This window comes from Bombus huntii, chromosome 14, assembly GCF_024542735.1.
Source record: "Bombus huntii isolate Logan2020A chromosome 14, iyBomHunt1.1, whole genome shotgun sequence".
Lineage (NCBI taxonomy): Eukaryota > Metazoa > Arthropoda > Insecta > Hymenoptera > Apidae > Bombus > Bombus huntii.
The window spans coordinates 6,597,647-6,619,752 of NC_066251.1; the positions used below are offsets into that span (position 1 = coordinate 6,597,647).

General features: G+C 31.5%; 3 protein-coding genes and 1 pseudogene across 8 annotated transcripts in view; 2 read left to right on the forward strand and 2 right to left on the reverse strand.

Moving 5' to 3' along the window:
* The window catches only part of LOC126873345 (zinc finger protein 423 homolog), a 136,238-nt gene extending 130,127 nt beyond the window's left edge, over positions 1–6,111 (forward strand). For all 3 annotated transcript variants that reach the window (XM_050634103.1, XM_050634104.1, XM_050634105.1), the window contains 4 exons: positions 1,218–2,940; positions 3,146–4,084; positions 4,303–4,527; positions 4,719–6,111. In XM_050634103.1, the coding sequence (XP_050490060.1) occupies positions 1,218–2,940; positions 3,146–4,084; positions 4,303–4,527; positions 4,719–5,096 (3,265 nt within the window). In that variant the 3' untranslated portion in view covers positions 5,097–6,111. The remainder of the gene's footprint in view (positions 1–1,217; positions 2,941–3,145; positions 4,085–4,302; positions 4,528–4,718) is intronic.
* A 1,334-nt stretch (positions 6,112–7,445) lies between these two features.
* On the reverse strand, positions 7,446–12,501 carry LOC126873351 (odorant receptor 4-like). 4 transcript variants are annotated; one of them, XM_050634125.1, is made up of 7 exons: positions 11,294–12,501; positions 10,894–11,200; positions 10,454–10,714; positions 9,949–10,312; positions 9,033–9,727; positions 8,827–8,946; positions 7,446–7,987 (listed from the first exon to the last, which is right to left on the reverse strand). In XM_050634125.1, exons 1-5 carry the CDS (start codon positions 11,508–11,510, stop codon positions 9,671–9,673), a joined length of 1,206 nt encoding a protein of 401 aa, XP_050490082.1. In that variant the 5' UTR covers positions 11,511–12,501; the 3' UTR covers positions 7,446–7,987; positions 8,827–8,946; positions 9,033–9,670. The 4 variants fall into 4 exon arrangements, with proteins under 4 accessions (XP_050490082.1, XP_050490083.1, XP_050490084.1 ...); XM_050634126.1 differs by having other exon boundaries at positions 7,446–8,597; XM_050634127.1 differs by having other exon boundaries at positions 7,446–8,946; positions 9,949–10,252.
* Positions 12,502–13,672: 1,171 nt separating this feature from the next.
* LOC126873353 (uncharacterized) lies at positions 13,673–18,129 on the reverse strand (annotated as a pseudogene).
* A 115-nt stretch (positions 18,130–18,244) lies between these two features.
* Positions 18,245–22,049, forward strand: LOC126873352 (acyl-CoA-binding domain-containing protein 5). The gene is made up of 6 exons (XM_050634128.1): positions 18,245–18,526; positions 19,841–20,034; positions 20,113–20,275; positions 20,416–20,555; positions 20,644–20,994; positions 21,067–22,049. The coding sequence occupies exons 1-6, from the start codon at positions 18,466–18,468 to the stop codon at positions 21,208–21,210; spliced, it is 1,053 nt and encodes a 350-aa protein (XP_050490085.1). The 5' UTR covers positions 18,245–18,465; the 3' UTR covers positions 21,211–22,049.
* Positions 22,050–22,106: the final 57 nt, after the last annotated feature.

Sequence of the window (22,106 nt, forward strand, 5' to 3'; positions counted from 1 at the left end):
GATGATACCTGTATAGTAATAATAATAATCTTTTGCTCCAAAGTATCTTACTTTCGGTATTCACGAATAGTTGCACGTTCCACGAAGAGCAACGCGATGAATATGTTCTTCTCAGTTCTCCAGACAGTCAACTCTAAACTAGAATATCAGATCGATTCATGAAAGAGACTTCTAAAGCGTTTCTAACTCATCTATCTCCATACTAATATTCATACACACCTTTTTCATAATTCTTCTGAAACATCGCCATATAGCTGCATGAATATGCACATCATTTCTAAATGCACGTCGTTATCGTGGCTTAAGCCATCCTGCATAATAAACATTTCGAAGAAACCCGAAGTCTCGGAACGTCTAGCTGAGAACGTAGGAAAATAATCATCCTCGTCAATATCGATCTGCGTTCTCGATTTTTTACCGAAATTTCGCCAAAGCAAAGTCGCACGAGAGGCGATACACGCGATAATAGGACGACCAGAGCGTAACCAGTCGATAATCCTGGCACACACATGAATTATTCAAACGCAAAGTGCAAGAGCGAATTTGCCGTCTGTCTTCGTTTCTGAACGAACCGAGACACTGACCGGTTGGACCGAACCGGTGACCTCACCTTATAACGGATTTAGTTTTCCACCGACTCGATGAATTATTCATTTGTCCAGCGACACATGCACAGGGGGGAAATCGTTGACCTATCCGTCCGCGTCTCTTTATTTTTGTCAACGTGTCATAGACGAGAAGCGATATTCTGCGGAAATTCGCGATACGAGCATTTTGATGTCAGCCATGATCGTTCCGTCGTTATTCGTCGTGGTTTATGGCTGGAGAGTAACGTTTTTTATCTTCAGCTTTTCTCAATATTATTAGAAGCTGTCGAAGCTGTATGTTTCTGGTTTAAACGAAGAAAAAATTGTTAGGGGTAAAACGTAGATTATCGTAGATTTCTATCATACATCTCTGTGGCAGTCGTTCTTTGTTATTTCGCATTGATTTGTGACATTTTCTTCATTTTCACAGAAAGGTCTTTTTCTTTGAATGTATTCGTTATAGATCTTTCGATGTCTTTGTGGTGGTTCGAATATGGGGCAATCTCGTCGTGGATAAGATCATAAGTTTCCATAATCTTCGCCTTAAATTCTTAGATTATTAAATTTCCGAAATTCTCGATACCTAGTATAATAGTCATCTTTTTAGAAAAGTATATGTTCAATTTCCAGCGATCATCTGAAGATCCACATGAAGACTCACGACACCCAGAAGCCGTATCAGTGCACAGCATGCTCCAGAGGCTACAACACAGCAGCCGCTCTAACATCTCACATGCAGTCTCACAAGAAACAATCCCAAGGAACTGCCAGGCTTCAAGACATTGATTATGGTAGAAGAAGCGTGTCTTCTCATAGTACATCATCTCCGCCAGTACCAAGCTCCCCATCGCCATCTTTAAACCTTTTGTTGAATCCAAAGGCTGGCTTAAAAAGTTCCCAAGGAAGTGCTTCGACGACTCCAATTTTGAGTTCACCGTTGAAATTAGCCTGCATGTACTGTACCAGAGATTCCTTTAGTTGCATGCAACAGCTGCAAATGCACGTGCATACTATGCATCAGGCTATCCTTAGTGGAGAAACTGTTGCAGTATCCCCATCAACAAATAGAACCAACGAACAGATGAGTTATCAACGTGAGAAAACCCTGGATAGACCAGAAGGATCATCCAAAGAACAGGAAAGAAAGTATCAGGATGATTCAGAGAGATCTATAGAGAAAGATCACTATGAAAATACATTTACATGCAATCAGTGTACTATGAAGTTCTCTACGTTAGACTCTTTGAGAGATCATCTGATCTCAATTCATAGAACCGATGGTTTTAGTTCTACTTTAATGATGTGCCCTCTCTGCGGCATTCCTTGTGCTTCTGCAGCAGCCTACGCGGAGCACTATGTCCTCCAACATTGTGAGAATCGAAGAGTAGATCCATTGGAGGTTAAAAGTTATATAGATTCCAAGATGAATGGAAGCAACGAAACTAAGAGTCCCAGGAATCAGAAATATAGAGAGCAAACTTCTTCTGAGCCAGCTGATTTGACCAACAAGCATTCCACCAGTACAGTCAGCAATTATACAGCTGGTACGCTATTTTGTGGACAATGTAGAGCTGCACTGAAAGACTTCGAGTCATTCAGAGAACACCTAGCTAGACATCTTCAGGCTGATCATAGAAATGACGTTATTAGACATCCTTGTCCAAAGTGTGAAGCCACTTTTCAAGATAGGGAGAACATGTTGGTACACTTGACAAAGCATTATTTGAGTCAGATTAGTAAAGAATATGCTTGCGGTGCTTGCAAGAAGCTGTATCCCCATCCGGACCTCCTCCAAAGACATTTACTTGACAGCCATGCTCATCATCTCTATAGATGCGCCCTGTGCAGAGATACTTTCGATTCTAGAGTGGCAATACAGGTCCATTTCGCTGTAAAACACAGTCAAGAATGCAATATTTATAGGTGCAATGCTTGCACAGTGTCTAATAATGAAAATTCGCCAGGAAATGCGCCAGGCGAGGGTAAAAGCTTCTTCAGAAGCGAATCCGAAATGGCAAGCCATGTGAGAAATGTTCATGCACCTCCTACAGTTTCTAACAACAATCCTGTCGTTACAAGCCCGGCCTCCACTCCGGGAATAACTGGAAATTCAGGACCAAGATGCGTTTTCTGTGGAACTTACTGCAGTTCTGAGCTGGAACTACAACTCCACTTGGCTAGCCACTCTGCTAATTTATACAGGTGCCCAATTTGTAGAGAGGGATTTGCTGTGGAGTTTTTACTAGACAGGCATATTGCTCAAGTGCATCATTCTAGTGATCATCAAGGTGCTATAAGGAATAATTCTCGGGAGAATGGAAGGATTGATAGACTACCCAGATTACAGGAAGAAGTACGTAATGTTTAAATAAAGAGTAAAGATAAGAATGCTTCTTGATCTAGATTAGAGCATTGAATATTATTATTACCGAATATCAATTCAATATCTTCTAAGAAAACAGCAAGTATATATCTAATTAATAAAGTCAATTCTTCAGATTCTAATCTAGTTAATCTTCTCATCCTCTCAAACTTTAACCTATGTTTTCCAATTACAGGGCAAATCTCAAAAGAGAGGCCGCTCTCCAGCCTCCAGTAACAACAATTCTCTGAACCAGCGCGATAACAATAATAAACGTCCACATTACTCAAATCCATCTGCTCAGCAGTGTGATCTCTGTGAAAGGGGAGAGTTTTCCAACGAGGCCGAACTGCAAGCCCACAAGAAACTTGCTCACACTCCATCCAAGCTTCCAAACAAGTCCATATCGAATCTCAGCATGTCTTGCGCATATTGCGGGGAAGTATGCCGTTCTAGAACTGACCTGGAGTCCCACACAAGGATTCAACATGCATCGAATGAACCTGGTGGTCGGCACAAGTGTAACATATGCGACGAAGTCTGTCCATCAGGGGCAACTCTTGCAGAACATAAATTGCAGAAACACTGCAAGATTCAATTAAGCGACACATGCATCGTTTGTCGAGGAAATCTAGCTTCGGAGTCACAGTTTCTGGAACATGTGCAAAGACATAGCCTAGAGAACGTGGATCCTCAGCAAAGATTAGATGGTTCTCTTCCCCATCTCCCTGCAGCTTGTGTAGTTTGTAGACAGACATTGATCAGTGATTTGGAGTGTCGTCTTCACGCCAGACACCACTTAAGAGCTTCTACTGGTTCTCACAGTGTAACATCCAGCCCCAGCCCCAACCAAAAGAACCAGAATCCTAGCTGTTGCCTTTGTTTAAGAGATTATTTAGCTGATGACTTTGTCAATTTGCCTCCAAGTCATATAAGCGGTGGAGGACAGTCTTTAAGGGTCTGCAAGTCATGCTACATTCGTCACTCTCAGGGTTTACCTATCTTGAATTCACCTTATGAGCCTGCTAGATCTAAATGTGACGGTACTTGGACATCCAATAACAAAGATGGACAATGGGATGGATCAAGGGATACATGGGAGTCAGAGAACAGATTTAAGGAAGACAGAAACGAGGTAAGTGATAACAAAAGATTGTCAGGGTTGTGGGGTGAAGTTTAGGACTTCTAAAGAGGTGGAAAAACATCGTTTAGTAGAATACAAGAAACCTGGATCTATGCCGGACACGTATACGTGTATAGAGTGTCAGGTAACAGAGATAATAATAAATAGACCATAATAATAAAATTTTGCGTTAAGAATTTAATAACGGAAACATTTGTTTCTTTTCTCAGATGTCGTTGCCAACAGAAGCAAAAATTCAACAGCATATAAAGAAGGAACAGCTGGAGATGTCGGGAAAGACTTCCATAGAGGCGTTACGATGTCATCTGTGTCTTTTTGAAGCTAGCAGTCCCTTACAATTGCAAAGCCATTTGATAGAGCACACTTTTGCAGGATGTGCCGCTCTCAGCTGTTACATTTGTCAGTCTCTCTTCACAGCTCCTATCGGCCTCCAGGTATAATAAGAAGCATCATTCTTCATCTGATTACTATCATTATTTTAAAAATATTTATTTTAACACAAAATCTTTTATTTCATTTCTTCTGAAACGTTGCTCTTATTTCTTAGTTTCCTACAATTTTAATTTATTAATGTGAAATTATACTTATAGGAAGAGTCCAAATAACCTTAATCTTTCATTTTTAGAGCCATATGCTTCAAGAGCATGGCCTGGGTGCTCGTCCCTACGATTGTTCTCAGTGCACGCTCAAGTTCTTCTTCAGAGCAGAATTGGACCATCACATGCTAACATTTCATCGACCTGGGGATGCGTGTTCACCGGATGACAAGGCAGAAAATACTGGAGAAACGAAAGCAAGAGACGCTGAGGAAAGAAACTGCGGTGAAGAAATAACCATAAAGGAAGAAATAGTTTCAGAAATAGTTGCAGACGAAGAAGAAGAAATCAACGTGGACGAACAAGTGGAAGAGAGCGATCAAAAGGCGAACAAGGAAACAGAAATTGAGACGAAATTGAAAACTGAACTTGTGGAGGAATCTGTTCCAGAAAAGATGAAATCGTGATCGTTATTCGTTAATCGAGGAAGTAAAACGTTTAAATAATTATCTTGAGATTAGTCCAGTACGAGAGTAAACAACGACGAGATTACCAACGTACTCTTGGACTAAATCAGATTTTGTATTAATTTTACTTTTAATAGGCAGAGTGATAAGATGTTGATTTATTCGTTTGGGTAATTTATTATTTCTTTTATTATACAGTTAAATTTTATTAATTTAGAGTTACTAGTTAGTAGTTGGTAGTTAATAAAATTTCATTCCGATGCTGTATGAAAAATTACTGCGAGGAATATTACATTTGGGATTATGTTTAATTAACATATTTTTGCAAGAATGTTCTATATTTACATAGTTCACGTGAATTTTTATTGTATCAATAATTGATCTTCAGGATAATTATAGATTATGGAAGATTGTTATTATTCCAAGATTATTTTATGCGTTAAAACAAGATTGTAAGCCTAATTTTATTTTATGGTACAGCATACTTTGCAATTCAATTTATTATTATATATTATGTTAAATAATTTATATAATAGCTTTAAAAAATCTGGAATGTGGATAATATTTTACATTATATTTTGTTATTTTAGACTTTAGATATTCGTGAACTTTACGTTGTCAATATGTAATTTTATTTTGTGTTAAATTTTTACTATAAGTCGCAGCGTTGAATTTCATCGTCTAACAAGTATTGGAGTTGATATTGCATAATATGATACTCCTTACGTAGGAAGTGTATATTCTACAATCAACTTGGACGAACTTTGTAACATAAAGGCAACGTTATTTCTTATTAAAGGAATGAAAAAGATAAAAAGAGCGTCTATTTGCAGATGCAACTTGTAAATACGTTGAATAATATTAGAATGTATTGTTAGTCAGCGTTTTATTGACTTTGGTCAATACCATAAGCGACGATTATTGTTTAAAGTAAGCAGAATGCAATAAATTGTCCACTAGGCTTAGTTAGTCGATAAGATAGTTCTTTACAAAATAAATTATTGTTCTAAATCAACAGCTCTTACCGCTTTTCCTTTCCCATTTTAGTTAACGATACCTAAACTAATTATTAAACGATAAAATAGTGTTATACTATTACTTATATTGTTATTATATAATTATTAACTATCCTTTTTCAGACATATGACAGGTAAAACTTAACAACTTTCCTTAAAGATAAGAAGAAGATGACCTTATCTTTTATAATGTAAGTAATTGCTAGTTCCTTTAAAATTTGTTAATTAATTCAGCTGCGTTTTCCTCTCTGGATAAGAAAAGAAGAAAATTTATAAGTATTCCCAACTTTAATTAATGCATATGTTAATAAAATTGATGACATAATACAGATTATTTGCATTTCTAAAAGTGTCATCGATTATATACAACTAATTGGACTGCAACACAATTAACAGCACTATAAAGACTGTTTATGGGATACTTGTTTGTTAATTACTGGACTTTAACATTTGGATAGTAACCATTTAGGAAAATTAGAAAAGCTAGTAATCGCGAAAATATTGTAGAATCGCAATACTCTTGTTACTGGTGTATTATAACAAGATCTTCATAAACGTTCAATAAAAGTTAATCAAGTGATTAATTAATTAACAGCCCGCCCAGTATTTCTAAAATTACCGATACCAATCCTTTAATAAGGAATATCCCACGAGGGACTATAACGCAACCTATTATACCTGTTTAAGATTAAATTAGTTGTAAGTTTGAATAATTCATCTGTCCTAGTCCCACACTGTCTATCTCTCCTATTGTCGTTCTTATCATCTGTCCTTGTCGCACATTGATGCCTTCCTTATTCCACTCGGGCCTTACTCTGTCCTTGTCGCAAAATATTGCTTTCCTTGTCTACGAACGCCTAATATGTCGTCATCTACTGCCGGATACACTAAGTTACGGTTCCTATCGCCCGTGCTAGATGGCAGCACATGGATTCTTAGTAGACAAGGAAAGCATCAGTGTGCAAGAAGGACAGCGTAGGGCGTGAGTGGAACAAGGAAGACATTAATGTGCGACAAGGACAGATGATGGAAACAACAATAGAAAGAAAGATAGACAGTGTGCAACAAAGACAGAGACGATAGTAGAAAGAACGAGTGACAGTGTGCGACAAGAACGGACGATATGAACGACGATAGGAAAGATAAATAGCGTGAGACTAGGACAGATGAATTATTCAAACTTACAACTAATTTAATCGTAAGCAGGACTATTTTTTGAGTTTCTCCTTCCCAAATTTTATGTTAAAGTCCCTCGTGCGATACGCCTCATTGAAGGATTGGAGTTGGTAGTTCTAGAAATGCTGAACAGACTATTAAATAATTAATCACTTGATTAACTTTCATTGAACGTGTATTAAAGCTTTTTATGATATACATACTATATAAAAGTTAAAATTTAACAATATCTTCGCGATTATTAATCTATCTTACCTAACTAATGTTATAAGCGTGTAATACAATATATCTGTTAACTGATCCTTATAAACTATTTATATAAACTTTAATTTATTCTTTTATATTTAATTTCTACATGGTAATATAATACCAACAATGTATTTTATGATATGTATGTATATGTATACTATTTATTTTAAGAGTGTATAAAATATATGAAACAATTTGCGGGACGTCTTTCGTCTTCTTGTCTTTGATGAGAAATTCGTGTAATTTGACGAAAATTTCTTCTTGACTGGTTAATGTCCCCATAATTCTTTTTTCTAATTTTCTTAAATGGTCATTATCCGAATTCGTTGTTAAATGTTAAAGCCTAACGGTTGCGACACTCTTGTATTCAATTTAAAATATTCGAAGATAAGGGAAAGTAATATTTCTTTTTATGTGTTGTATAATTGCTTTTGCTGCAACATCAGGAAACTGCAACAGGAATCACGAAATCTTCACCACATCAAGAAAATTAGTTGTTGTTAGTTCTAAATGTTTTGTAGTTATGTTTATGATTTTCAGTGCGTTTATATTGTAAGAAGTATTAAAAAAGTTATTAACTTTTTTAATATTGTAAGAATAGTGGCTATTAATTTCTAATAGTATTGAATAAATGCTTGTATAATAATTATGTTGTACAAATAAGAATGAATTATATATTATTTAACTTAGAACTAAGTTATATTTGTTATTACATTTAAGTTATATAAGTATCTAAGTGCGTGTAGCACTAAGAATTCTCTAGATGTAAATATAAAGATGTAAAATAAAAATATAAATAAGATATAAATATTAGATATAAATCATGTGAAAATGTACATTAAATATAATATATGGCTATCTTAAAATGACAAAAGTCTTTTAACCAGTAAGCTGTTTATACTCGTCATGAAAAAATTCATCTGTGTCCATCAATATTACAGATTAGATACTAAAGCATAACAATTTTATTCGCTTTCAATCTTCAATCGAAGTATTTTCAATATTGATGTCATTATTTTGCACATATTCCTTTCTATTACGTTTATTTTCGACTTGTGTCCTGAATAATAATTAATTTTATATAATTTTATATAATAATTAATAATTGTTCTATCGACGTTGAAACTTTAACCATGAGTAGCATACGTTTAATAATAATAGATTCTTTTAGGAGAGTCAGTATGAAAAGGTTAGTCTGTATTTGCACATATCTCTCATATCGCCATCCAAAAAATAAGGCTTTGTTTTATCGACGTACGAAATCGAGCAAATATAAAAAAGGTGCTCACAGTAACATAAAAGAGTCTCGCGCGTTCAATCCTAAATTATGAATGCTGAAAATAGGATACTGGAAAAGCTTGCAGCCAAGTCAATCACCGATGAACCCCTCCCAAATTTCCTTTACGAACCTAAAAAAAAAGGCGAATCAGATAGCTACTTAAAACATGTATGACATCATCATCAAGCAAGGTATAACCAAAGGAATCTCAATTACCTTCCACATTTTCAGAACTAAAAGTCCAAACGATGGTATATTGAGGAAAAATCTAAAACAAGAAATTACAAGGACAATCAGCAATACCGATCAAGCAAATTATAACCTGGCCTTCTCATTGGACCGAGCAGGTATAATAAGCGACACTAGTGTCAATATGGTTATGAGAGGCAGGACATAAATCATCTATTGTTGCAATGCCAGTATTCCACAAACTGGAACAAAGCTTCATTATAAAACTCCAGAAATTGAATTACTGTCTGCCATTATTATGTAATGTAATGCGACATAACCCCACAATAGCAATTTGCATAGTCACACACTTGTTCCTGGAAAGCTTCAACCTATTGATCTAGATCCATAACAAGATATGAATATTAAGGCCAAGCTTATGTATGTAAACTTTATGTAATGTAAATAACGATAGAGATTACATTGGTTAAATAAAAAAAAAAAATCTACATTCAATCGAAGAATAATGTTAGGTAGGATAAGGAGTGAACATTTACTCTTTTAATTAACTACAGGATAATTGTATGAAGATGCTATACGTTTATGGATGTACATCCGACTATTTTCGATAGAAGTTGTTTTTAATACGAGCGAATTATAGATTGCCTTTCTCGTCTCTTTGAAGTTTACGTTTGTTGTATCTGTTGTAATAAGGTAAAATACGACGCAGCTGTGTTGAATACCTGAAATAAAACTCTTTATATCTTCATTGCTTTACCTTCTAATCTCGTAAGAATTGATCTTTCTTCGACGTAAAGATATTACATTTTTAAATTCAACACGGTTTAATTAATATTAAATATTATAATAATAATAAATTATAATGTAATAATAATATAATATTATACATTATTTATATATAATATTATATATAATAATAATATTATAATAATAAATTACTCACGGCCGTTAATGTATGGATAGACAACGTTTGGAAAGTTAATGCTGAAATACTGGAATATTGCTGCGCCCTAACAATCATAAGGCAAAGGTGTCGCTGATAAATTGGCGGTAAATCGTACCACGGTACATTGAAATAGACTGCATGACCTATTTCTTGACTTTCTTGAACGAGGATTTCACCAGGCCAACACCATAATAAGAGGTGTACCGCCATAGAAATGAAATAAGATATAAATTTCACTAGATCGGCTTCTGCTTTCCCGGTATCGAGAATTGCATACCCACTTAAACAAACTTCTATTCCGCTAGTAAGAATTTGCAGGAAAACGATGGGTGTTAATAAATTATTCACCTCATTCACCACACTGTATAGAAGTAGTACTATCGTCAAATATACGAATTGAAGATAAATCAGTACGATTTAATGGTGATACAAAATATTAGTTACAAACAATTTATTAATAAAATCAAAAATAAGGCAGGATTGGAAGTAGAAAAATATTTACTGTATTATTCGCTGATGATGGCGAATACATCTCGTTAGATCTACCTTTATCTTTTGCGTGTAATTTGGATTGCAATTTATTTCAGTTCCTATATTACTGATCCAGGTATTGATTAATTTAAATTGAGCAGACACATGTAACATCGTGGTCATAAATGAGCAATCCAAACCGGCGATTGAAGTGATAGATAACGCGGCTGATAAAAGTTGACAAATAAAAGCGATTTCGAACTTGGGAGATGCTGAAATATCTGTGCCGTACCTAATAACGAGATTAAGCATAGTGAATGAGGAATAATAAATTTTAGGTCTAAATAAAATAAGATAAACATTATCGATAACAAATATTGTATGATCTAAACATTGCAGTAAATATATTTCTATTAGTTTCGCTTTGTGTTCAACGACGAAGAAAATCAAAGTAGAAAATATTATCTTTACCAGACGATGAAAGGTAAATGTCGACTGTTACTTGTACTATTGGCGTTGTAGTCAAATCTAAAATAATCAACAGCTGCAGCGCTGGAAAAAGTGATCACATTGCACACGCAAGATGAATAAAAAACTATCGTACAAATACGTGCCCAATAAGCGAACTGTATGTAAGATTGTATTTCATTCGAATCGTTGGCAGTATCCCACAAACTTTTTATTTCGTAATAAAGCATATACGATCTTTCTCTTCTTGCTATTAGGTAAAACATTTTGAACAACGTTTGTCCGAGCGTGGTTACAATGCTTCCTGCCCCTAATTCGAGAAGGGATTTAATTTATTATTCTCCCAAAACATAGAAGGTCGCTCAAAAAATGTCAGATATAAGTGGATTCTACTGAAACTTACCTGCTAGGATCTCTATGTTACCCCAATTCACTGCTATCAACATAATTTCGGGCACAAAAACACTAATGAGTGATATTAGTGTGAATGTTAAACGGACATATGAAAATATTTTGCTACACGTCGAACTTTTCTGTTCGATGGGCCACATTCCAACTATACTACAAAGGATTTTGTTCGGTAGTATGTAATAATCGAATGTATTTGATAGCTCTTTCATCTTCTCTGCTCATATGAAATTGGATACGTCTACGACTAAAACTCTTTCTCGTATATGTCTTAATAAAGTTCCCCAATAGGGAATTCTTTATGCCAATATTATAGGTTAAACACTAAAATATAAGGTTTTATTCGCTTTCCCTCTTCAGCCGAAGTATTTTCAGCACTGAAGTTATCAGGATAAGAACTGTTGTATCAGAAACAGAGCTTTGTAATTCCGAAGAGAAAATAAAGCATTCCTTCTATTGATGTCATCATTTCATACATATTCCTTTTCATTTCGTCTATTTTCGATTTATGATCTGATTAATAATTGATGTCGTAAGTAGTAGGAACGACATATAAGTTGATACAATTTTCTTCCGACGTTGAAACTTTAATCATAGGTAGCATACGTTGAATGGTAATAGATTGTTTAGGAGAGTTAGTATGAAAATGGTAGTCTGTATTTGCACGTTTCTCTGGTATCATCCAAAAAATGAGACTATATTATATCGACGTACGAAAGATAAAATAGTTAATACGTAAAAATAACATATTTGAATAAACTTAGTTCATTTATGAATACTAGCTTTTTTTAAACATGATGAAAGTACATAATGAAATAATAGAATGAAAAATTACAAAGGATGAATGAATCTTAAAGTAACTATACAGTAGCTTATAACTAATTTATGTTTTATACATAATATAAGTCATAGTTTTATGAGGTTTATTCACCTTACAACAATCTTTTCTTCTTTGGCAAAGTAAAGCTGTTGTGAAATTGAAAAAATAAGCTCAATACACTATCGCATTTTTATCGATCGTTGAATTTCTGTTTGCCGGAAATAACACGCAAATAATATGAATTCGATAGATACACAAATTTTTCACCGATTATATTTAAAAAAATCTAAGAGAGGATGATAAGATTTTGCAACCGCGAAAGGAAGCAAAGCGTTACGCGAACTTACAAATAATGTCATATTTTTCATATTTGCAGTGAACATTTCACCCAAAAATGTGATTGGAGTGAAGAGAAAAGGATGATTGGAGTGTGATTGTAACCCATAAAACACGGAGAGATTAAAAGTTAATAGCACGACTTTCGGTAAGCACGTCAAGCTATTTTCTGCCCAATTTGTTATCTAGAAACATACATATGAAACCACCTACAACCGTAGAGAATACAAGAATCATCACCGTTAAGATTGGTTTTACGGGAATCCTGCTTTTTATCAAAATTATTTCCGTACGAGAGCTCAGTGCGCTGTGTTCACTCACGTAGGACACATAGACACCAATTATGATGAAATATTTCTTTAAATTACCTGTAATAAAATTGAGAAAGATTCGAGAATCATATCGATACAGATAAGGACCCATTATACTGACCAAGAATATGCGAACAGTAACTTCAAAATTGTACGTGGACGTAGTTGAAAGTATAAACTTTCAAGTATGTACGCATAGAATGCAAATTAATTATGTAAAAAAGCAAAATTGATTGAAAAATCATCACTTTCATTCAGACACTTCGCAAAATTGTTAAAAAGGAGCTCCATTAAAAGTTGTATATGAAGGTTCTTGGGATATTTTCAACTTTGTACAACAATTATAAAAGTTTATTAATTTTTCGTACTCGATTTATAAAAAGCTTTATCACTTACAAAACTGATAAATTTTCTTGAAAAAATATAGAAAAATATACAATGATTCACAACAAATTACAGTAATATAAAACTTACTTTTCGAAAACAATTAAGATACAACAATTATTTTGTTGAAAATTATATCGTCTATTATTTACTTGAAATGAAAAAAATATTCGCAATGATTACATAAATTAGGTTTTCATTTTATGTCAATCCTAATTGACTGTCACAGTAATAATACATTAATTCAATATTACATACATTCATATAATATATTTTAAATATAAAACATTTAATATGTATTGAAATACTTCTTTTAAACCTTACATGTACTTTGTTCGATTATTCTACTGTAACTAATCACAAAAATTATATTGTTGGGAATTTTATGCTTACACACTGTAATTAATTTACAGCGCAAAGATAGTATTGGTTGTTTAATGTTTGTTATCTATAATCTATAATCTAATATAAAAAATAATATAATCTAATAATATAATATAAAAAAATAATATAATATAAAAAGAAATACATATAGTCTTCATCAGGAAAAGTTTGAAACGTCAAAGTTTCATCAACAATATTATGCAACTATCCTTCAAATAAATGTTTAGTACATTAAAAGCTAATTGAAATAAAAACCATATATAACCAGTCTTATTATCTCAGTCCCTGTTAGCTTATATTTATTAACTTTTACATCAGCTTTTTACGTATACTTAGTCAACTTTCTGTTTATTTTACAACTTATCTGTCGCTTCTAACCTCGAATCGCTCTTAAACCTTCATTATTTGCAGACGTAGACTAAAGCTTCTGCTTTTCTAATTTGTTTGTTGAAGAATGATGCTCTAAAATTAATCATCATATTTATATTTTTAATAAATATTGTATCACATGACTATAAAATTGCCCTCCGAAATCAAAGCCAATATTTCCTTGAATAAAATTCTCATTTGCAATTACCATCCTTTAAATTCATATTAATTAGGAAATCAACAATATATTTATCCTTTTCTATAAAATGTTCAGTAAATTGCGACACATAAAATTTCAGCAAATTTGTAGGCAATTGACCAAAATTCCTATTCTCTAAATCTACTGCATACGATAAAAATCGTCGAGATGTGAGAGGTAGATTTTCTTTAAGTAAGACTCGTCTTGCAATGATCATTAAATCTTTCAATTTATTGTGACAAACGGTATTGAGGACTTGTCCATGTTCAATAAGCTGAAAACATAATATCATAATAATTAAACCACTAAACAGAAATATAAAATTAAAGGATAAAATATTAAAACAATAGACTTTAAATACATGTTCTGTAAAAAATTGGACATCATCCAGTGAAGCTGTTTTTAGCAGCATTTCCAAATAATCTATAAATGCAGAATAAAATGTACGATACATGCACATCGATGATTGTCAAATATAACTCAAGTATTTAGAAAACAAGATAACACGGTTATAAAATTGAGCTGCATTTTCTTGCTTCAAATCTTTCCTCCCTAAAAATTAAAAGTAACAGTAGGAAGCATATAATTTAACCTTTACAAGCTTTTAATTCAAAATATGCATAGTGATACCTACTTTCATAATCTTCCTGATGTTGGTTCACTAAATACTTGTATAAAGTTGCATCTTTGGAATCACATATATTTCTAATTTTAGAATTATCGCATACAAGGAATAATTTCATCGCAAAGTCAGTATTGTCTAATGCATATGAGTAAAGTTTATTGAATATCTCCCTGCAACCAGTTAAAATCAATTAAAGTGATCAAGTAACATAAATTACTTAAAATAAATACTTTGCAGATATATATATATATATATATATATATATAAAACAAAACATTCTATTTTGCAATATTACTTTAGGTTTTCCTTATTCTCATTAATCCATTTCGCAATATCTTTAATTATTTGTGTTAAGTTTTCATTATTCACAAGGTTTATAAGATTAAGAAGTTTCGTAAAATCGTATCATCAGCATATAACGATCCTCCTGGTTTTGGTAATGAGTTCTTATCATTATAGCACATCCACGGCCGCGGCCGCAACTGATTGAATCCATTTCCACCTTAGGAAAGTTCAATCTATAAAATAAAATACGAATGTAAAAATTACGAGTTTGCTTAAAAACAGATATTTTTTACGACAAATTCATGTATAAAATATAAATTTCTCAATATTCATTTATATAGGGATTAAAATTTACTTTAGAGACCAATAAATTATTGACACTTCTTTGCAATCTTACAGCTTTCTATATATAGGTTCCGACAATGCAAGTTTTTAGGCGAAAAGTTTACTGGTTCAAAAGTTATAATTATCGCAGTGACTATGTAAAACTTTTGGTAAAACCTCACTTTATTTTGATGCTATATTGCTTTTATCCATCATCTGATTGGTCCGCACAGATCAACATTCACATGCTCTCGGCTTCCGCTTACCTCGTACAAAAATGTATTATCTCTGGATCGCTTCCGTCAACGATGTCATCAAATCCATATTATTAAGATGCAAAAAACGTCGCCACAAAAATTTGCGCTGAGGATCGGCAAATATATCGTCATAGAAGAGATCCCCTCTCGGACTTAGTCCTTTGCTGGCCGCCAATTTACCATACTATCCCTAGCTGTAGTTAAATTTACCATAAATTAGCTCGTATTAACGTAATGCCTGATGGCGGCCGGAAAATAAATATTAACCCAAACGCATTTACCTACAAACTCCATGTTGTGATTGACTGTTTTATGTACATGTCCTTGTACAGTGGGCTACTATGCCTACGACATAGTGGGAAAACAGGACTTGCGACTCAATAGTTAAAAGTACCGATTTTTCCTTTGTCAATGTATGTACAGTAGAAAATACGTTTGGTTTGTCAGAGTCTGCAAAACATTTTGAAATACAAAAAATAAATACAAAATGAATATTTCCTAATTATAATATAACTAATAATAATTCTTGTTTTTACACATTCAATGGTATATATTGTTCACATAGTTAATGATATTGATTATTTATTAGATTATAATTCTTGTAGAGAACAGTGTTCTGCCTCGATTCTACAAATACTGTTAATTATCCTGTAGGAAGAACCTCTGCATGATCATACATTATTAGTACCTTATACTACAAATAGCAGATAAAATACCTAATGTTAATATAAGGATGCTTCAAGATAACAATGATATATGTTTTTATTAATATAATTACCAAATAATGATATGTTTTTATTAATATAATTACCAAATAATGATATATATTCTTATTAATATAATTACCATACTTCCTCAAGACAACATTTAGACAACATAGAAATGTTGCCAGTATTTGGTAGAATTCTTTGTGTATCTAATGGAAATGGAACTATTTAGTAAAGACGAAGTGGTATCTTTACATGCTCAACTTCAGTGAAAACGGTTTTTATCCTAAAAAGATTAACAATATTGGTTTTTATTTAAACATACAAGTATCAAAAGCATGATTTGTATATTTTTTTCTACAGTACTTATTGATATAAAGAAGTTGCTAAGAATCAAATTATAGAGTTTCTAGATTTTCATAAGACTTTAAAGTACAAGGTATTTTGGTGTAATAGGCATATAAAATTGTAATTTTTTATTTTAAAATTACAAAATGATTTACTAATTTATAAAAATATAAAATATATAATGTAAAAAGATATAATAGCCAAAAAGAATATTATTTATTGTTACATAATAATAAAATTAAATGTTTGCAAAAGATTATTGTATACATTTTTAATTGTTGATTTCTTATGGGAATTTTAAAAGTTTGTGTTATATTTAAGACAATAGTTGTATATGAAACATGGTATCCATTCATATATTTGTATTTGTATTTATTGGATATTTATACATTGTATAATCCTATAATCCTATTCTAATAACTACATAAAATATAATAGTACAAATTCATACACATATGAATGGTTTCATTATGTGTATATAAAATATGTGGTATATCTGTATAGAAATGAACATTTATATACACTTATCTTTGCAAAAGATAAACAGAAATGTATTTAGTTTTAATTTACTCTTATATTGTAAAATAGCTTTATTCCATGTTAGTGATACATTTTTCTAACAATTTTATAGCTTCATTTTTCTAACAATTCTTATATTGTAAAATAGCTTTATTCCATGTTAGTGATACATTTTTCTAACAATTTTATAGCAATAAATGTAAATATTATATGTATAATTGTAAAATAGCTTTATTCCATGTTAGTGATACATTTTTCTAACAATTTTATAGCAATAAATGTTTTATGTATTTACTAACAAAATTTATTACATATACTACAAACATATATTTTTATGTTTCCATTTGCAAATAATTATATATAATATATTCATACAACAATCCACTATTAATTTATTATTATCGTACACTTTGCTATAATTCTAGTTATAGTAGTAAATACATGTGTTTTAGCATTGATGTTTGTAGCATCTACAGATTAATATACTTAAAGGTAAACAAAACCATTTCAAGAAATATTCATATACAAATATTTATTTTGTTTGCAATTGATAAGAAATACATATATGAAAAAAGGGAAATTCTTATTAATTAAAGATAGATGAGAACTAACATCTAAATCTGAAATTATCATGCACATTACAAATAAATAACTTATTTTATGTAAATTATTTAAACAATTTGTTTTATGGCAATTTACCTCTACAGTGAAAATTTATTATTAGGTGATGAACTTTACTGTAGGAGACAAAATATTATTGCCTTCCTTCTGGATCTTTTACTTTCCAATGTGTTGAATCCAAAAATCTAAGTTTTTAAGACGATTCACTGGTTCTAAAGTTATGCAAAGTTAAGTGCAAGTAAGGACTTTTAGGATATTTTACACGTTACTTTGATGTCACCACGTTGGAAAATCACACACACCCTACCTTCGTGACATCCCAAAGACAATTGGTACATTGGTGGTGGTCTGGTGGTGACGATTGGCGGTGGCAAACAGTGAAAAGGAAGGGGTTAAACTTTGGTCGACGATCATTTAACGCGCATGCGCCATCATGCGTATATGATCACCGGACGATCGCCAGTCATCAATCGGTGATCTGTCATTCGTTGTATGTCTCGTTTTTAACTTAATTGTCCATTTAATTTAGAGAACATCAAGTTAGTTTTTTAGCTTGTTACATCGAAAACAAATACTTTGAGTCATTGAAAGGTGGTCAATAATCAAAAAAAAAAAAAAAATAAGGTTATAACAAAGTGAGTGTGAATATCTATCCGTTCAAAGACTGCGGATCTTGCCATGACGACGGAAGAACAGTTTCAGGCGGCTGTTAATGTGATCAGGAATTTACCAAAGAATGGTAAATTTTCTAAGACATTCAAAATGAATTATGATAATTAATGTCATTCTTCGAGTTGTCGATGCTTTTAAATGGTGCACTTAATCGTATCATCGTCTCTACATCATTGTTTTATTATATTTAATGCAAAGCATTTTATGACATTGATATGAAACTTGTTATGTTATACTTTTTTTTCTTTCTCAGCATTTTTTTTAGTTGTACGAAACTTGTTAAACTGGTTTTTTTAATTAGCAGCAAATACATTTATGAGATTTAGTTTTTATGCGAAAACGTGAAGGAGCAGTACAAAGTTCGTGCAGTCATGTAAAGTATTTACATATCTATTTCGTTGAGACTGAAAACGAAAACATTGTTTCATACCGTTCTTCAATGTATTCAGATTATTAATAATGTTCTAACATATTAAATTTCAGAATTATTGAAGTGTGTTCTCGTTAATTTTATACTCCTGAGTATTTGTAATTAGATACAAAATAGAATAATAATAAGCGTTTTTTATTTGTATGTGATTTACATTATATAACAAACAGTATGTTTACATTTATTTACTGATAAAAATTGCATTAAGTATGTCACATAAATTTTTATAATTGTTAAAAGAATAAATTTGAATCTTTTTTTCGCACATAATTTATAAATATAACCTTTGTAAAAAAGAAATTTTCTTTGCTTTTATGCAAGTAAAAAATTAGATTTTGATATTATCTCGAACGTACATTTTTATCACTAAATTATAAATCTTTATGATTAAATTCATAAATATGTATACATACTTTCCATTTATTACAAGTGCATGTGTGAGTGTTCTCATTTCACTTTCTAACAGAGTAGAATGGATAAATTGCAGTTTATGTTTGAAACTGGAATATCCTTCATGAATAAATTACAAATAAAATTTATAATTGTCCAAAGCTGTATCATCAACTTTTTTTCATTTATTAATGACATAAATTTTATGTTAAAAAAGTAATAAATATTTATTTAAAAAATTTAGTATTTAATCCTTTATTAATTGAACTTAATAATGTTTAATGTTACAAGGATTTATTTAATATCTCTGTATTTTTTTATGATCAATGACAATTAATTCATGAATACATTTGCACATTGTCTTAATTTTTTGACCAAAAGTCATACAACAAAAATGTTATCAAGTCATTGACCTTGCAATTAATTTCAATAACAATGAAGAAACAAACTTTTTGCGTTAAATGCAGGAAATATGAATATTATAATTTTATATGAAACTAAAATTGTAGACTAATAAAGTTATATTAATAATCATATTGTTAATAATGTATTATGTTTCAGGTGCATATCAACCTAGCAATGAAGTTATGCTACGTTTTTATGCATATTACAAACAAGCAACAGAAGGATCATGTCAACAACCAAAACCAGCATTCTGGGAAGTGGTTAAAAAAGCAAAATGGGAAGCTTGGACACGCTTGGGTAATATGAGTAGAACAGAAGCTATGAATAACTATGTAGAAGAATTAAAAAAGGTTGATTGTAGAAACTATTATAATTTTATTCAATGTCATAAAGTAACAGTAATTTAATACTTATTTATAATTTAATAGATTGTAGAAACAATGTCTTATACAGACAAAGTGGCTAATTTTCTAGACAGTTTAGATTCATTTTGCGAAAGTGTCCCACCTGAAGATTTAGAATTACTTCTTGGTCCTGTGTTAGAACGTATGCGCTCACAACCTGGAATGCCATTATCCGGTTCTCCCCTAGGTTTGTATTTGTAAATATATATTTTATTTTTCATTTGTTGATCTGATAATTTATTAACAATGAACATATTCAATGCTAACAATCAAAGAATGGAGAAATTTAAAACAAATTAATTCTATCAATAAGTTTTTCTTATACAGCATCAAGAGAAACATCACCACATAGAGGTTGTAACATGACTCGGCACATTGCAAGTAGTTTAGAAACCAGCCCAGCTACTAGCCATAGTGCAAGTCCACTAGATACCGACGGCGAAGATGAATTTATAGATACTGTCGAAGTAAGCTACTGGTATTATAAACAGTACACAGTATTGGACATACTTTTATTTCCAACTTATAACTGAAATTGTTTCTTCTTATTCATAGTCAGCTCCGGAACGAATACCAAAAGACATAACAAAAACCACTAATGTTACTCAAAAAATGATTAATGGTTTAAATGTTTCTACTGATAAAGTTAATGAGTTAGTTGCTCAAAGAGAGAACTCTTCAGAATTAATTAATGGATACACTAATACAAATGGCTATACAGAACCACTAACAGAAAATAAACAAGAAAAAAGTAAACAACGTGTTAAAAAAGATGAAAAATCTAACGACGAATTTTTCAATCAAATAGCTATAACTATGCAAAACTTACAAAGGGATTTAGACAGAATAACGGCCAGAGTGCGCAGTTTAGAAGGTCAAACATTACAGGCATTGGCGCCTTCAATAGTATGTGTAAATACAATAAAACGATATTTTTATCATATTTCTATTTCTTTCAATGGTATATCATTTTTGTAGAAGCAGCCTGCAGCAACTTCATACCCAAAATGGTGGCCTTTACCAGAGTGTTCACCGCGATTATTCACTATCTTAATTGTATGGCCGTTCATAGCGCAATTTTTGATTTCTTTAACACAACGTTATCGTCAGCGAAGGCTGTGATTTAAACATTACCATATTACATCACTCGAAATATATTCCACTATTTACTGTTAGATGATGAATTCAAATCAGTGTTGGATTCAAGTAATATAGACATTTTTTAAGACAGTTCAAGTATATTTCTACAATCTAAATATGTATATGGCCAAAACTGCTATGTGATTCTTGATTCATACAGATTACATTTGAAGATGTAATCAGTTGGGCAAAACTTTAAAAATTTATTCTATCAACTGTTCACATATAAATGTATGTACAGTGATTATACAGAAAAGTTTATTTATTTTAAACATGAGAGAATTGAAGAGAGTTTGATTGCTCTCTGTATGTTTATATGTTAAAAATCAGTGGATTAACTGAATATACATATTATATATAATATATGAATGTATATTATATATATTTACTTAAGATAATTTATATGTATTATAAATAGTAATGTGTATTCATATATTGTAATATAGAAAAAAAGATTATATACAAATTTTATATTGTACATTCAGATTAAAAGCAAAAAAAAAAGATAGAATTTATTGAAACTTACAGCTTTTTTAACAGAAATTATAATTTACTTAGGATAGTATCACTTTCTAAATAATATTATAAAGTACTCTTTTCGCTTTTTTTAGTTAATTTTAAATTGAGAACAGATATATCACGAAATCGTGTACAAATATTGTATAAAAATGTATAATTTTTACTTGTATTTGTAATAATTATTATGTGTAATTATTTTTTACAAATATTTTATTAACCAATGCAATTATCATAATAACAATTGTCTTTTTGTAATATTTTTCATTTTGTACAATTTTAGTAAAACAAGTAAGGTACTATAACCCGTATTTTATAATTTTTCAACTGTACCTAATTCATTGATCTAAAATAAATTTTGT

Excerpts from the sequence above, each read along its gene's own strand:
- LOC126873352 (XM_050634128.1), top strand. The coding sequence starts at position 18,466 with ATGACGACGGAAGAACAGTTTCAGGCGGCTGTTAATGTGATCAGGAAT. Across the intron at positions 20,035-20,112 it reads ATGTAGAAGAATTAAAAAAG|ATTGTAGAAACAATGTCTTA; the intron begins GTTGATTGTAGA and ends ATAATTTAATAG. Across the intron at positions 20,556-20,643 it reads AATTTATAGATACTGTCGAA|TCAGCTCCGGAACGAATACC; the intron begins GTAAGCTACTGG and ends TCTTATTCATAG.
- LOC126873351 (XM_050634125.1), bottom strand. The coding sequence starts at position 11,510 with ATGAAAGAGCTATCAAATACATTCGATTATTACATACTACCGAACAAA. Across the intron at positions 11,201-11,293 it reads TAACATAGAGATCCTAGCAG|GGGCAGGAAGCATTGTAACC; the intron begins GTAAGTTTCAGT and ends TTCTCGAATTAG. Across the intron at positions 10,715-10,893 it reads CATTTACCTTTCATCGTCTG|GTACGGCACAGATATTTCAG; the intron begins GTAAAGATAATA and ends TCTCGTTATTAG.